We start from the raw sequence: 15,777 nt of genomic DNA on the forward strand, positions 1-15,777 counted from the left end.
ATAATAAAATACAATCATAGAACCATTTAGGTTAGAAAAGATCATCAAGTCCAACCCTGAAGTTTTTACTTTTTCCATTCATTTGAATCACTACATGCTTTTTTCCACCATTATTTTCATTCTCCTTTGAATCATTTAGGCTCTGCACTTATTTTGTCTCTGTGGCCAGAAGTACCAGAGTCTGCTGCATATAAGAGACAAAAGCAAAGAAAATAGTCCAAGAGAAACACTGTAATATGATCTAAAAACTGCACAGTTGGTTCCCTCTGTAAAATTCTGTTTTCTTACACAAATTCCTCACCTTGCTCAGTATCATTTTACATTTGATTCTTTTGCAGATAATCTTGGTTTTAATACTCATCCTTCTTCTGGAACACTTCCTAAGGTAAGTGAAGGTAGAGGTATAGCAATGGCATTAATTTGAGGAGGATTATGGTCACATACTGTTCTGGGAATCCGAATTCTTGGGTATTGTTTCATCTGTGAGTTTATTTTTCTTGTGTTATAAACAGTGATTTGAAAAGTAACTTAGCATATTCTGTCATGGTATTGCTTTCATCAGTGTTTTGGATATGCTAATCATAATTTAATTTTGTGAACCTCTTTTATACATATAATGTATGTGATAAAACAGTATTTTGCATAGGCAAGATGCCTCATTGATGGTCATATTCTGCTGTTCACTTTGAGAATCTGCTGATTGAAGCAGAAATGGAATTTCGGTTTACTTTCATACTTGGTCTGTGCTGTTAACCCTTTGCACAAGGGTTTCATTTCTTATGCACTGCTTTAGGGGTGATTCTTTCATCCACTCCATGAAGAGTGAGCAAGTCCACCTGTTACTATAACTACCTGTGTTCTCAAAGCCCATTGACGACAGAAGCCATCTGAAGTGTGATACATCCACAGAATCACATAATATTGTCTTGTTCAAGGTAGTTGATTTCATCTGAAATAGGGAGTTAATTTCAGTCATTTCCCTGTATAACTTAATCATTTAGATCATCATCTTGATGCAGTCCCATATTATAGAAAAAAAAATTATTCAAATAAGCAATTACCTCTATTTCAATATAATTGACTCCTAGCAAGCCTGTGAATAACCACTCTCATGCCTTCGCTTCTGAAAATCAGGTACCTTTATAAAGAACTGGAAATCAGCCTTTTTAATTAGAAAGATTTTAAAATTTATTATTTCTTTATTATGAATTATATTTTTAATTAGAAAAAATTAGATATAAAAATACTGCCTTGAGGTTTGGATCTCTACATTTACAAAGATGTCCATGAAGTTTAAGCACACAAGACCACATGTGTATCATCTGGTATACATGTAGTTGTAGAGATAGGGCAAGCACATTCAGTGTGGTAATACTGTGTACATTGCATAATATCCACAGAAAAATTCGCAATGTAAGTGTAAATTTAACTACTGCTGCTTAAGACTTGTCATGATAGCTAAAAAGAAAGTCACCAAACCTAAGTGAAAGTGCATATTTTGCAAAGACTGTACTAAAACATTGTTTTAATTTTCAATATATTTGATATTTTGAATGTCTTAAAATTGAAATCTGAATTTTGTGTTTTCTTTGGGACTTTTTAAAAAGGAGCCTGCTAAATTACTTTCTTGTATTATAAATATAGAAAATGGAAAATTTTAAATAACTAATACTGCTCAAAAATTTCACTTAATATTTACAGGTTCTCACACATTAATACTTGTGTGCAAAAGCAGGAACTCATGAAGATTTTTAATATGCCTGAAATATAACTATTCAGATTACACAAAACCAAAAATTAAACCAGCTTGAAGAGAGCGAATACAATCACCAACATACAAAATACAAACAGAATCTTATGTGGTAGATGTGCAATCTATCTTTTTATTATTTACACCATGATAATTAACATTTAGGAGTTTCTGACATTTCTAGCATGGGGTTTTTTATCTATGAAAAGCACTGCCAAAATATGTAAATTGGAATAGTGAATTTTTGAATTGGGTATCAAAATAATTCTGATAAATTAGGGAAATGTCCTGGAAGGAGAAAAAGGGTGAGGCTCAGTAGAAACTAGTGCAAGACATTGCTCTGTTTGTAGTCAGAAATAAATCACAGAATAGCGAGCAGATTTAGCTTTTCAGAGGATGTTATGCCTCCCAATCTCAATGGGAGCAAGAATGAGCAACCACCATGCTGGTAGAGGAAAGGGAAACATCAATGTGTTTCCAGCTTGTTCGACTCTGGCAAAGTCTCAGCTGATAGACTTTCACCTGTTTTTGGCAGCGCACAGCAGAATGCTGTCCAGCAGGAGACAATCCAGAGCAAGACAACAGGGATGATCATTATGGGAAAGGACTGATTATAAAAAAGAAGCAAAAGAGAGAAAGTAGAGGAACAAAACATAATGGCCAGTTCTAAGCAACAGTCTAATACTGGTGCTCCCATCCAGACCAGTTTTTCAATATCTTTTTCATTTATGTATATATTGCAGCCTAAAATACAGTGGTGCTATTCCAAAGTCTTAGTGGAATAGAATGTCCAAATCTGAAGCTGTGTTCAATTTAAGAAGGTACATGAATTGTAGGAGCAACTCCTGGATGATATGCAAGGCAGACTGTCCAAATGATTTATCTATAAAATGTTGGTTATAAGACCTTGGAGTAAAATTTAAATCAGGGATGTAAATCTACATCAAATTTGTCTAATATTTGCTATTGTTCCGTGGACAGATTTGGAGTAACAAAATGCTGAAGTTTAATGTAATATGGAAATCTCCTTTCTAGTGATACTAACATGCTTCCTCTGCAAAATAAAGGATTTTATGCTAAATGTCTGTATTCAAGGTAATTTTCCATGCAGAATATGGAGAGTTGCTTGTTCTTGCTTCTCCCAGAACATGCATGGACTGGGATGTTTCTTGCCTTTCACATGAGGCTCCATGGCTAGATTTAAGGTGATTTTTACCCCTTACATTTTGTAAATTACTTTTTTCTTCCTGCAGTCGATTTCATCCCAATATATATTTAAACCAGCAGAGGAGCTTTTGAGATGAGTCTTTAGTTCAGTTCTCCAGCTGATGACATTATAGTGAAACTGCCAAATTCTGGCCATTTCCCAAATTCTCCTCTTAACCTTTCTCAGTATTTTGTTTAGTCACAGTCCTTTAGGTGGTAATAGCAGACCTAAACTTTGTGAGTACAGCCTAATTGTAACTAGTTGCTGTGCCTGATGAGGTGCTCATCTCAACATGCATTTGTAGGTTTAATACAAATCTGTGAGTTAAGCAGTATTACCATAACTACAGGTGGTTGCTCTCCCAAGTGCTGGGAGATACTCTTGTTTAAAAAGTATAATGAGAACAATGCTCAGTCTGTGCAATGGAGTGCTTGACCTCTTAGAGAATTTATCTATTTTAAAACTGTAAGTAAGTAGTACTTCAGGTTTCATTTATTCCCAATATGGAACAAAAATTTCATGAAGTAAAAGAAAATAGCTGACTCAGTAACCTTTTTCAATATGCAGTATACTGAATTTTTATGTATCACAGCTATGAAGAATGTCAAGCATCAAAAAGGTTCTTCCAGTTCTTCTTCTGCCGTTCTTCCAGCAGCATCAGGGACCACACGGCTGTCCTTGGTGTCTTGAAACAAAAGACACCTTTTTAATGTAAAATCAGACATTTTCTTTTAAAAGAAAGCTAGGAAATATACCAACCCTATCAATTAAAAAAGTTACCTTTTCAGAAAATAAGAAGTCCAAATGGGCTGTTAAAAAGTTCAGAACATCTAAGTTCAAAGGCTGTTTAAAGTGACTGAGAATGTCGCTCAGATTGTTGTTTTAGCCTCAGCATCAGACTAAATGTTTGAACAGTAAGTGCTCCATCTCAGTTTTTAATAGTCATGTATGATCTCTCAATGACCCCTAAAAATGCTAATTTGTCACATTTAATTAGGTTAATGTGTTCTTGTAAAATATATTTGCATATCTTTTAGAGGTATCTTTAGACAGAACATAAGTGTGTGTGTGTAAAATGCAAAGCCTGTTCCTTTTTGTTTGGAATTAATATTACCTAGCGTGCTTTCTGCTTCAATAACCACACTGTTTGTTGTATGACCAAGGTGTGCTTCAGATTTTGCTTGATACATTAGTCATACTTCCAGACACAAAAGTTATCCACTCCTTTCTAAATACTTTTGGGAGTTGGGGGACTTCAGTTCAGTGACAGAGGCAGGAGAAACATAGAGCGTACTCCGTAAATAAAGATCTGGACAAAGGACAATGCATTTGAATTTAAAAACTGCCTTAAGGTATGTCTACAGGTTCAGGATGGTTTGACAGTAATACAGACGAAATAAAATTTAGTACAGAGACTTCCTGTACTATGTTTTTCTGATGCATCATCTGTGTGTACTTGAAGGCACAAGCAAGAGAAAGTTTGGGAGTGTTTTGTTCTTTTAGAGTGTTTTTGTTTTGTGAAATATCTTCAGCTATTTTCATGACACATTTACTGTTCCTCTTTGACATTGTGGTTTCTAGAGTTGGGCAGGAGGTGGAATTATCTCAAGACTCAAATCGTACACCTTCCCAAAGGCTGGCAGCAAAAAGGTGCCTCATATACTTTTTTTAGGTTTTTGACTGACTTAAAAATACTTAAATGACTAATTTCACTCTCTTCTCCCCCTCTTTTTGCTTGCTGTCTTGACTACTAACAATTAGATTGTTAAGATTTTGTAAGCTTTCTGCATCTATCCTAATCATCTGCATAATTATGGGCTTGATTTTATAGCTGAAGCAATGGGTTTGAAGGAGTTTTGAAAATAGAGGGACTCTTTTTTATTTTTATTTCTGGCATACCAAAATAACACAGATCTCAATATTTCTGCAAATGAAATGTGATAAAATAGTTTTCAAAACTGCTCAGTTATAATAGAACAAAATTATATTTCTACTTTCCTTTCTAATCAGAAAATTGTCTTGCTTACACAATTATGTTATTACTGAATGTCATTTAGGGAACAATAAAAACAACAAAATACATACTTACAAAACCTACGTGCACAAATCTTCTTATGCATTCACTTACATTTAGGCAAGCGTAAGATGTCACAAGACCAAGCAGAATGGGAAAATAGGCAAGATGCCAGGGAGCCAAGGGGAGCCCTGCCCTGTCCTAGTGAAAATGCTTTTGTGTGGCCAGAAAATGGTGCTGTCCAGTAATTGGTGTAGTTCTGAAGCATGTAGCTATGAGTTTGTTTGCATGCTGAGAATAATGTGTATGCCTCAATTCGATCCATGAGTCTGTATGTTTATTGATTTATTTCCAGTTGCTCTTCAACAAAAATAAGCCGGCATGAAAAGCCCTAGAGGCATGCTAATGTTCAGAGTGAAAAGCTGTGTTTGATTTATACTGCGTTTGATAATCCTGATAAATAACACATATTATTTTCCTTCAGCTTCAGTTCACTTTTATGCTGAAGTGCCAAAAGCTGTTGTCAGCTGCGTATCTCTACAGGACCCATACCTCTTTTTCAATGTGTGTTTGTCATTTACGAATACAGACACAGTCTCACAATCTGCTCTCAACCATCTGAAATACAATGCCAAGCTATCACACATTTTGGGTTGATTCAGAAAAATGGGTGTCCCTTCTGAACTCTGTAGACATATTTTTGGTCACACTGCTGTCTGTTAACCTGGTAAAACTTGGTGTCTTGCTCTGGTCACTTTCTGCTGTCAAATAACTTTTTCTGCCTTCTGGACAACATACACAGAGTAGAGACAGAAGCATATTGGCAGAGTAAAACCAGTCATTTAGGAAAATAATTTCGGAAACCTGATTTGATTGCCATTTACATGTACTTTACCTGGAATACTCTGACCCACATCGTACTGCCAGATTTCAGACTCTAATAGACTAAAGATGTGTTCTGAACTATTCCAAGATTTTAACTGTTCACTAACCCAAATAAGCACAGTTTACGTTAGACCTGGTTAATTACACAGTTACTTCTACCATGTCAAAAGCAAATTTCAGACAGTAAAGCAGAAAAATATATTTATTTAATTTGTTATGTTATATTTATTCACGTTTGGGAGTTTTTTTTAATTTTACAAATGCACTATTAGTATTAGATTTTCAGATCCAGATCAAAAATTTTCAGTCCGTTTTAGTAGTGTAAAATTGTCAATTTGGACAATTTAAGTGAAATCCTGCCACCTAGTGGCACTGAGATGCTGTAGCCAAAGCTCCTCTCCTCTCATGGCTAATGAGGTGTTTGTCATGCAGTATTAGCTATTAGATTTTAATAAAATAAGATGACTTTATAAATTTTTTCAATCAGAGTTATTAATCTGAAGGAATATTGCACTTGCTGTACAACTTTCCTTCATGAGAATTGTACTATGCTATTAACTATAAAACTATAATCGTCACTGTAAAAGTCAGATTTAAAGTAGTTGGAGCCATTTTATTCATATGTCACATTTTTAAAAGGCTCCTCTAGAGGACTCTTTTCTTGTACTCCTTTTTATTGGTTGAATAAATCCTTGGTCATCTTGCCCATTCTCTGTTTCTTGTAAGAATACAAGAAGTAATCAGTTATCCTACACCTTGATGTATTAAGACAAAAATCCTTTTGTCCAAAAAAGATCTGCAGAATTATACTGGCTGTTTTAAAAGTGTATGGCAGAAAGGACTCTCCATTTAAATGATAGTTAAATAAAAAGGAAATTAGGAATGTTAACATAAAAGACATTATTAAGTTATTTAATCAATCTGCAACAATTAGAAATAATTCTATATGTATTTACCAAGCTAAATAATGATAACTAAGACTCTGTGATTCTTCTTAAACATAAGCAGCTCTTTGAGAAAGAGAACCTACTTTGTTATATCTGGTGTGACTGTGATTTTCAGTTCACAACTGCAGAGCTTTATTTGCAAGCATGGAAGTGATGTACTTTTTTTTTTAATGCAGAGCAAGAGCATACAGTCCTTTTGGATTTTTTGTTGTTGTTGTGTTCTTGAGTTGTGGAGAGAAATTCTACTTGCACATGTCTAATTTGAGAACTCAGCTATGTCTTGGCCAGAGCTGTTTTTACCAGCTGTTCTCCACTGGTGAATGGATTCTTGAGGTGTGCAAAATTTGGTGTACATTAATTACATTTGACCAGTTCAAAGTATGCCAGTTGACTTCCATTCTTAATGAGGGTTTGGGGTTAGTGAATTGCCTGTGTGAAATAGAGTGACATAGGTCTTGGAAAGCTGCCGGGGTGAATCAGTCTGGAGAAACAAAAGTAGAGCTAAGGATCTTGGTTTATACCCTCATTTGTCTTGAGAATGGTGGATCAGTCAGTTTGTTCCTTGACATATCCCAGAACTGTCTTGGGGTTTTGTGGCTTGCCTTGACAGCAAATGGCCTTTCCAAGTCAGAAATACTACCCCTACTGTGCCTGATGCCGATGTGCTCATCCTCTAGGCCAGATTATGGCTGAAAAGTGGCTTCCTACACATGGTTTGCAGTAAAATCTGTGTAGTGAAACCTTTTCTATTTCATCCAGCTCAGCAAATAACTTAATTATGACCTCTGTAGTTCCCAGGTCAGATGTTTCTCCTAATAAATGCAGTTTCAAATAATAAAACTTTGATTGCATCCTATACTTCACTATAGGAAATTTCACAAAATCGTAGAATGGTTTGTGTTGGAAAGGACCTTAAAGGTTATTTCCTTACAATCCCTTTGCCACAGTCAGGTCAGCTTCCACTAGAACTTTGTTTCTCTTTGCTTGAGAGGAAACTAACCTGCAGAAATAGCTTCTGTGATTCCATGTTCCCACCAGCTCACAAACAGAAGTGACCAGATTAATAGTTTCTCTCATCTATACTTTATTGTACCAGGCAAGGAGCTCCAGAAGACACAGCGGGTGAGATGGTTTGTGTACACCGTATTAATTCTCTGTCAAGAATAAAGGCAGAGGAATTGTATTTGAACCAGATGCCTAATTAAGTAATCATGTCCCTCCTCAGAGCAGACAAACAGGCCTAGTATCTGGTCCATGATGTTTGTCCCTGATGTTACATAAGCCTATGAAAGTAGTAACTATTTACTACAGTTGATTCCATTTCTTTAAAATCTGTAATATCCACAAGAGAAACAGGAAATTGTTTTTTGTTTTCATTTGTGCTAGTAATTTCTCTATGGCCTAGATAAGGGGAGAGGTAATTTGAAGAAGGAGGAAGGACAGATTAAAGAGAAATCCTTCTGACTACTTGTGTTACATGGCTAAATTTGAAAAGAGCATATAAATTTAATATCTGCAGAATAAGATTTGTGCATGGCCCACTACAGTTAATTCTCTCTTATCTAATGTTCTGAAATGTTTTTAATATCTTTCTGTGCTTTTGGCCTGCTCTAACAATAACCTTCAGAATGAAATAACCTCTTCTGGATCCCTTTCTTTCTTATTCTCACCTATGTGTCTCATGTAAACATTTTGCCAAAATTCTTGGGGGAGGAAAAAAAAGTGCTTTTAACTTACTTATTCATTGCTAAACAGAAAAACTTTATTTGTGTGCTACAGCTTCAGTCAGCTATCGGCCACCCACCAGAAGAAGCACCTTTCAATCCATACGTGCTACAAAGGAACAGAGGTCTTACAGGAGCAGAAAGAGGTAGGCAGAGTAATATATGCCATTAATGCAATTTTCTTCCTTATGGCAGAGCTCTTTTTGAATCCATTTTTTTTTCTTGCATATATTTCACATTCTGTTATGTATTGCTATAGCCACCATCCTAACTGAAGCCAGGTAGCTGAAGATACCAGCTGTCATCATCTATAACAAAAAATCGTTTAGCAGAAACCCCTTTTTCCATTTTGAAGTGGAGTATTATTTCCTGGACTCTAAAAACTGTGTCCTCTCATGTCACAAAAAGAATTGTGTCCTGTTGCATCCACAGCGCCAACCATAATGCAGTTAAAGATGGGTGCCTAAAAATGAAGTACATATAAGGCAGCATTCTGAGTGAAGAGTTGTGTGAGGTAACTAATGGGAAGTACCAAGGAGAAGGGTCAACCTTTAACTCTCCTTTTGTCAAGGAACCTCCTGGTTTCACCCTGTAGTTACAGTGTGTCACCCGGGGGACGCCTCTGTCTTCTGGTCTGCTCTGAAGTGTATGTAGATGGACAGCATGTGGTTTCTTCATAATGCCCTTGCAAGTCTTACACACGGAGGTTCCTGAACATAGGAAAGATGAATATATGAGCCGTGGCAGCAAAAATTTCTGAAATCATGTCTCATTTTTTCGTTGTTTGAACTGCAGGTGATCAGAGAGAGGCCTTACCCATGGATACTGAGGTCTATGAAAGCCCATATGCCGATCCAGATGAAATTAAACCAAAAAATGTCACTCTGGACAGGAAGTTGTTGACTTTGGAGGAAGGTGAACTTGGCTCTGGCAACTTTGGTACTGTAAAGAAAGGTTTCTATAAGATGAAAAAGTGAGTGTTGTTTTCTATTTTCATGGAATCCAATATGTAAAAGTTCTAGCCTTTATTTTTTGGAGTAGCAGTAATCTTTGTGTGTCATTTGGGGTGACAGACTGTAACTAATTTGAGTGAATATTCACCAGTTTCTCTGTTTGTATGTATGCTTTTGCACTCATTTTTGTTGTAAAGTGGGAATGTACTGTTTATGACTATTTTCTTTCCTGATAGGGATAGTAGAGTAGGAATCCCACTGCCTTGCTCCACAGTTTGCAAAAGTACTAATGCTACACAGTATTTCCCATCTGCACAACGTTTCTGTCAGAAAACGTGGAGAGTGCCATGGATAGTTTACCTATAGCAAAGAGAGTTTTGCCTGAAGTGTGATAAACACCAGTTTCCTGAAGCTGGAATGTTGATTTTCAAGAAGACAGAACATGTTGTAACATTTTCCATCACATCATGTCAGTAGGAACAGACCCTGTTTGTACTTGACTCTTCATGCATTTTCATAGTAAAATGTTATCGGTATGCTGTTTATGTGCATGGGCTGATCATGTACGCACTCTCGTCTCCTGAAGTTGGAGTAATTTCTTTAACTGAGGTTTTCAGAGGCAGAAAGGATTTCTATTTTTCTGATATAGGGTGTAGGAATTTGAAGGGCTCTGATCTCAGCTTGTGCATATTTTAATCGTGTTTCACACCTGAGCTGTGTTGATTTCCTTAGTCACTCTGTCAGTTTGCTGTATGAATGGAAGGTTGCAGAAGTAGGCTTAAATTCTCAGGGTTTCAGAACCCTGCCCTGGCACCTGGCACTGATGCGTGTTCCAGTCTCACCCCAAAACAGCCAAGTGCTTAGAAAGCTCTTCAGAGTTTTTCTTGCCAGAAAAGCTTTATGCCATCCTTGCCAGAGTGGACAAGAAGATTTTGTCCAGTGGTTTTTTTCCAGGCTTTTTAAGGCATTTTAATGACAATCTGTAATTTTTCAGGTTCTTTTCATTCTCACTCTTTTGCTTAGCTGTCTTCTGAACGTTTCACAGAGAGATGTCCCTGTTATGGCTGGTTTTTTCTCCTCTGAGTGTCAATTCTGACTTTTGTCAAAATTTGTACCATGTGAATGGAAATATCTGATGAAGATTGTGTGCATTGGTGCACAGATTTTTCAGCAACTAGTCCCAGAACTGTATTCTCTTTTGCAGGGGTGCCAAGCCTGTTGCTGTAAAAATTCTGAAGAATGAGAGTAATGATCCAGCCATAAAGGATGAGTTACTGAGAGAAGCAAATGTAATGCAGCAATTGGATAACCCATATATTGTCCGAATGATAGGTATATGTGAAGCTGAGGCCTGGATGTTAGTAATGGAAATGGCTGAACTTGGGCCACTGAACAAATTTTTGCAAAAAAATAGGTAAGTAAACTTTGGTTCCATTCCATAGGAAGGGAAAAGTTCCTTTCTTTTATTTTTTATTTTTCTTTAATGAAAATTAAAATTGATATGTTGTTAATGTAATAATTAATGATCGTAGTTATTCTTCACTGGAACATGTTTCCAAACTGTCAAATATTTCTGCCAAAACAGAGTGTTTTGAATAAATGAAAGGCTTTTTGTATATCCTTCAATTTCTCCTTTATTAATGTGATCGTGCATTATCTTGCCCAGGACAAAGCTTAGATTGCGTTTTCAAATTAAAACTTAGCTAAATGTAAGTGAATCAGGTTCCCACTGTAATGTGGACAAGTTCAGAAAAGATTTGTATCTGCACTCCATGAAAAGTCATGAGAATGAAATACTGACCTCTTTAAAATTCAATTGTGATTTTCAGACATGTCACAGAGAAGAATATAACAGAACTGGTGCACCAGGTTTCCATGGGGATGAAGTACCTGGAGGAGAATAATTTTGTTCATAGGGATCTGGCTGCAAGAAATGTGCTCTTAGTCACCCAACATTATGCCAAAATTAGTGACTTTGGACTTTCTAAAGCTCTTAGTGCTGATGAAAATTATTACAAGGTAAGGTCTGAACACAACATGAAAACTGTGTTATATCATAGCTAGTAAGGATATTTTCAGCTGAAATGCAGTTGGAAATGAGAAATATTATGTATCAGTCATTATTATATAACCTGATATTAGATTACCAAATTCAAAATATGTGATCAACATTGAGACATGTAGAGAAGAAAAAGCTTGTCCCTCCTTTTATGTGTCTATTTTCATTTCTTTTTGATGAACTTGTCATTAGAAGATTGAAAGTTATTGTGGAAATGGGATACTACCTTATATAAATGGGGGAAAATGTGTTTGTTGCAAAACAGTTCTCATTATGTCCAAGTAAAATGTAGGCTAGCACTAATACGCTGTCTAATAGAACAGAATTAGGGGAGGTTTTTGAAAGAATACCATTGTTAAATAATAAATTAACCTAAGCAAAATTTGTTTATCTTGGTTTTAAATTCTTTGGACCTCTGTCCACTTCAAGTGATTAAAATAATTGCAACATTTAATAAGGTAAGAGGTGGGAGACAAAGGCTGTTACCATGTCTGTATTTGTTTTCCTGATATATCACTCTTGAGATTCAAAATGCTTCTTCCTTCTGCTTATTCCCTTTTATCAGCTCTTTGAAACTAATCATCCAACCCCTGAAACACTGCAGAGGAGAACCAAACCCAGGGTCCCTTCTGAAGACCTGTGTAGGAACAGTAGTCACTGCTGCCAGAAAAGGCATCTTAAATCACTGCCCCTAGCCTAGCCTAGCTTGCCAGTCTCAGTCTCAGGGCCTTGAGAATTAGTATCAAAGTCCATTTTCTTTACAACTCCACAGGATGCAGTAGGGCCCTGTCGCTAGGTCTAGCACTGTGCTGGTATAGCTTGACACTTGAATGGACATAAAGCAGTATTGCAGCATAATTTAGGTAAACTGCAGTTTGCTACAAGAAAGTAACTGTGCTTTGAAATAGAGCATCCCTCTTCAACCATCTGGACATGTCTCTTAGCCTTTGTGAGATCCAAGTGGAATAAAATTATTCTAAAGAGCAACTTTAAATTAAATGCAACTAAAAGCATAACTCAAAGTCATTTAGCTATGTTTTTTTTTTACCATGGATTTCATTTCAATGTATTATTTTGAAAGTAGAAGATTAGAACAATTTTGTAACACTTGAAGAAGCTGTTATCCGTTTTCTCTGATGCTAACTGCATCAGAAATGTTATGGTACTTAGTACAAATGTGTGCAGATCTAAGTTAACATTAATTATGTGCATTCAGATGTTGTTTACTACTTATCATTTTATCTAGTCTGCTTTTTTTCCTTTCTGTTATGACATATTTTAGGCACAAAGTCATGGAAAATGGCCAGTCAAATGGTATGCTCCAGAATGCATGAATTTCTACAAATTTTCTAGCAAAAGTGATGTCTGGAGCTTTGGGGTTTTAATGTGGGAAGCTTTCTCTTATGGACAAAAACCATATAAGGTGAGTAGTTTTATTTGGCCATGAATTTTCTTTAAAAATTCAGAGCAAATTTGAGCCAATATCTTTTCCCTACTAAAGGGACTTGCTGCAACAAATGAGTCAAAGGATAGCCCAAAATCAGTTCCAGACCTGTGTTTGATTTATGCTGTCATGTGTGCTGTAGTCATTTGCAACTTGGATGACTGTTCTGGTCACCCTGTTCCAGGGAATGAAAGGTGGTGAAGTTGCACAGATGATTGAAAGAGGAGAACGAATGGAACGTCCTGAAGTCTGCCCAACAGAAGTCTATAGTCTAATGAAATTGTGTTGGACATACAAGTGAGTGTGATGGGATGCTCTTTTGATAGAAGTACATTTTAATCTACATGATTAATAGCCAGAAAGGCAGTGAGTAGGGGTTACTTCAAAATGCATCTTTTCAGCTGGAGTTAAGCTTACAACAGTGCTCCAAGCTCAGAAGTCAATTGCATTTTCAGGTGAAAATTATCTGAGTTACAGAGTGTACTACAAAAGAACAGAGTTTGCTGGAACAGTTATATACAAAATACATGGTATCATAAAAAATAAGTGCACAAAAATGTCGGTCTAATGCATTTTGAAAAGAATGTTTGAAAGTAAGCAAATATTTTTGTTTAATTTAGAATTGTGGTTTGTTTAATTTTAATTTCCAAGGCTTTAGCTTTACTGAAATTTCAAAGTCATATTGCCAAAATGTTTATTCTATTTCTCAATATTTAATTTTTTTTGAGCTGTTTATCTCTTCTCTAGTAACGGAATATATTCAAATTGGATCCCACACTGACTTCTTATCAGTGCGAGGCAAACCATCTTTTCTGATATGCCAGAAACATTTTTTTTCTGTTTCATAATCATTTAGAAAGTAGAATTATGAAATACAGAAAAAAAATAAAGCCTAGCTGATTTTTTAAATTAGTATATTGCAAAAATATATTAAAACTCTTTCATGATTTGTTTGAAACTATTCTGCTGAAGTTATTTTTAACTGTAGGAAGTCTCCAGAAAGCACCCAAAATTACTCTAATATCACTTATTCTTCCAGTTCACCATCAGGAGGATAGGTTTGTCCAAAAGTTCCACATTAAGGAGCTCTGGTACTTCTTTTTTAGGTACCCTGCTTCTTTGTTAGCTTTATTAAACCTTTATTAAACCTAGTTAACCTATGTTAGATTTATTAAACTTAGTACTCTAGAAAGAACATGCAGCCAAAAAGTAATTCCTACTTTTTGTTTTGACTCAAGGAAATCTGCAGCAGTTCTACAGTGAAAAGGATCGTGTTTTGTTATTAGTAACAAACTTATCATAAAGAATGCTGATTTTGTTTTTGTACTAAAATATCTTTATTATTAGAGAGAAAATAAATTTAAAAAAAAGATTCAGGTCAGGCAGAGTAACTATTTCAATGTGTAATGTAAAATTGTAAGGGCTTGTTGTCAGTTTAATTGTGTTCTCCAAAGAAAGAAACAATTGCAGATATAAAAGAAAGACAGTACAGTCATATGGTATGTGGGTAGGTTCCTCTCAGTGCTTCTAACCACTCTGTGTGATGGTAGTACCCATTGTAAGGCAGATACTGCATGGCAAATATTCTTTTCTCCAGATTATTACTAAAGTAAATGAAGTAGAAAATTAAATGGAGCTGATTTACCATTTCTTTCTTCTAGTGTCATCAACCACAAACAAGCATGATAGTAAATCCACTGACTGGATGCTCTGTAGTAGTATTTATCACTTGGTATTAATTTTTTAGTGTCATTTTTGTAGCCTTAAAATACTGTGAGCATCTTTAAGTGAGCTGTCTCTGAGGTAGAGTCTCGAGGGCTGTAAGGCCCATGAACCCTGACAGCTGTGTCCTTCCTGCACAGTGACACTTGTCATCTTCCCACAGCGTGGATGACCGGCCAGGATTTGTTGCAGTGGAGATGAGATTACGCAACTACTATTATGACATTTCCCACTAATGTCAGCGTGGAGAGCAGCAGCTTCCTCGTCTCCAGCCAGCACCCTCTGAGAAGCAGCACATTTTCCAAAACCAAGCAACCTCAATTTTTCTACTTCTGTTTTCAACCTGCAAAGCTTAGAGCTGAGCCTTGTGTCTGTAAGGTTGCCTTTTCTTACCTTCTGCACAAAATCCAGCCCCAGAAAAGTTTTGGAAGTGTAACAGTCTCAAAGTGCGCAGCAGGGATGTTAGACAAGATGCTTGTATCTTTGCCACATTCAATTTCATTTTATTTACAGCTTTATTTGCATTATATTTTGCAGTCCTGTAAAATCTGTTTAATGACTTTGAGCCCTCTTCCTCTCCTATATTGGAATGCAGATTGGAATTTAAATTCTTCTCATCAACATTATTTGCCTTTAAATGCATTTAGTTGTTCCAGCCTTCCCTTTCCTCAAGGAAGAATAGCATAAACATTTCTCACTATGAAGCAAATTCACTGTGCAAGTGTGTCATATGCTTTGACTGACAGTGTGTTTGATTTTATCACCAAGCACCTTTAAACCAAATCACATTATTCCTAGTAGTAAAGTAAGCAGAAGGGAATTGGGAGTTTTGACTTTCTAACATCATCACATCCTTAAAATATGACCATTTTCTTTTGTTCCTCATCTCTTCTTTTGTTCCTCAGCCCAGCTGTTCCTCAGGGAGGTTTTTTTTTTTTTCCTAGTGAAAACTGGGAACTCAGAGGCTTGATCTCATCTTGGAAGAAAACATAAGAGCACCTAAGATGGTTCTATATTTTAACATAAACTCCAACATTGCATTCATGAAAATACACCTGTGATGGAGCAGTGC

The 15,777-nt window shown here is 36.1% G+C and overlaps 1 protein-coding gene across 1 annotated transcript in view; it reads left to right on the forward strand.

Annotated features, from left to right (window-relative positions):
* The window catches only part of SYK (spleen associated tyrosine kinase), a gene marked incomplete at its 5' end in the record, with an annotated part of 29,723 nt that extends 14,365 nt beyond the window's left edge, over positions 1 to 15,358 (forward strand). The window contains 9 exons of the mRNA XM_084224978.1: positions 339 to 385; positions 4,539 to 4,607; positions 8,583 to 8,673; positions 9,323 to 9,500; positions 10,685 to 10,894; positions 11,310 to 11,499; positions 12,822 to 12,962; positions 13,168 to 13,280; positions 14,869 to 15,358. Coding sequence (XP_084081104.1) covers positions 339 to 385; positions 4,539 to 4,607; positions 8,583 to 8,673; positions 9,323 to 9,500; positions 10,685 to 10,894; positions 11,310 to 11,499; positions 12,822 to 12,962; positions 13,168 to 13,280; positions 14,869 to 14,941 — 1,112 coding nt within the window. The 3' untranslated portion in view covers positions 14,942 to 15,358. The remainder of the gene's footprint in view (positions 1 to 338; positions 386 to 4,538; positions 4,608 to 8,582; positions 8,674 to 9,322; positions 9,501 to 10,684; positions 10,895 to 11,309; positions 11,500 to 12,821; positions 12,963 to 13,167; positions 13,281 to 14,868) is intronic.
* Between the last annotated feature and the right edge of the window lie 419 nt (positions 15,359 to 15,777).

The sequence above is a fragment of the Fringilla coelebs genome, assembly GCF_963513975.1.
Source record: "Fringilla coelebs genome assembly, chromosome: Z".
NCBI classification, from domain to species: domain Eukaryota; kingdom Metazoa; phylum Chordata; class Aves; order Passeriformes; family Fringillidae; genus Fringilla; species Fringilla coelebs.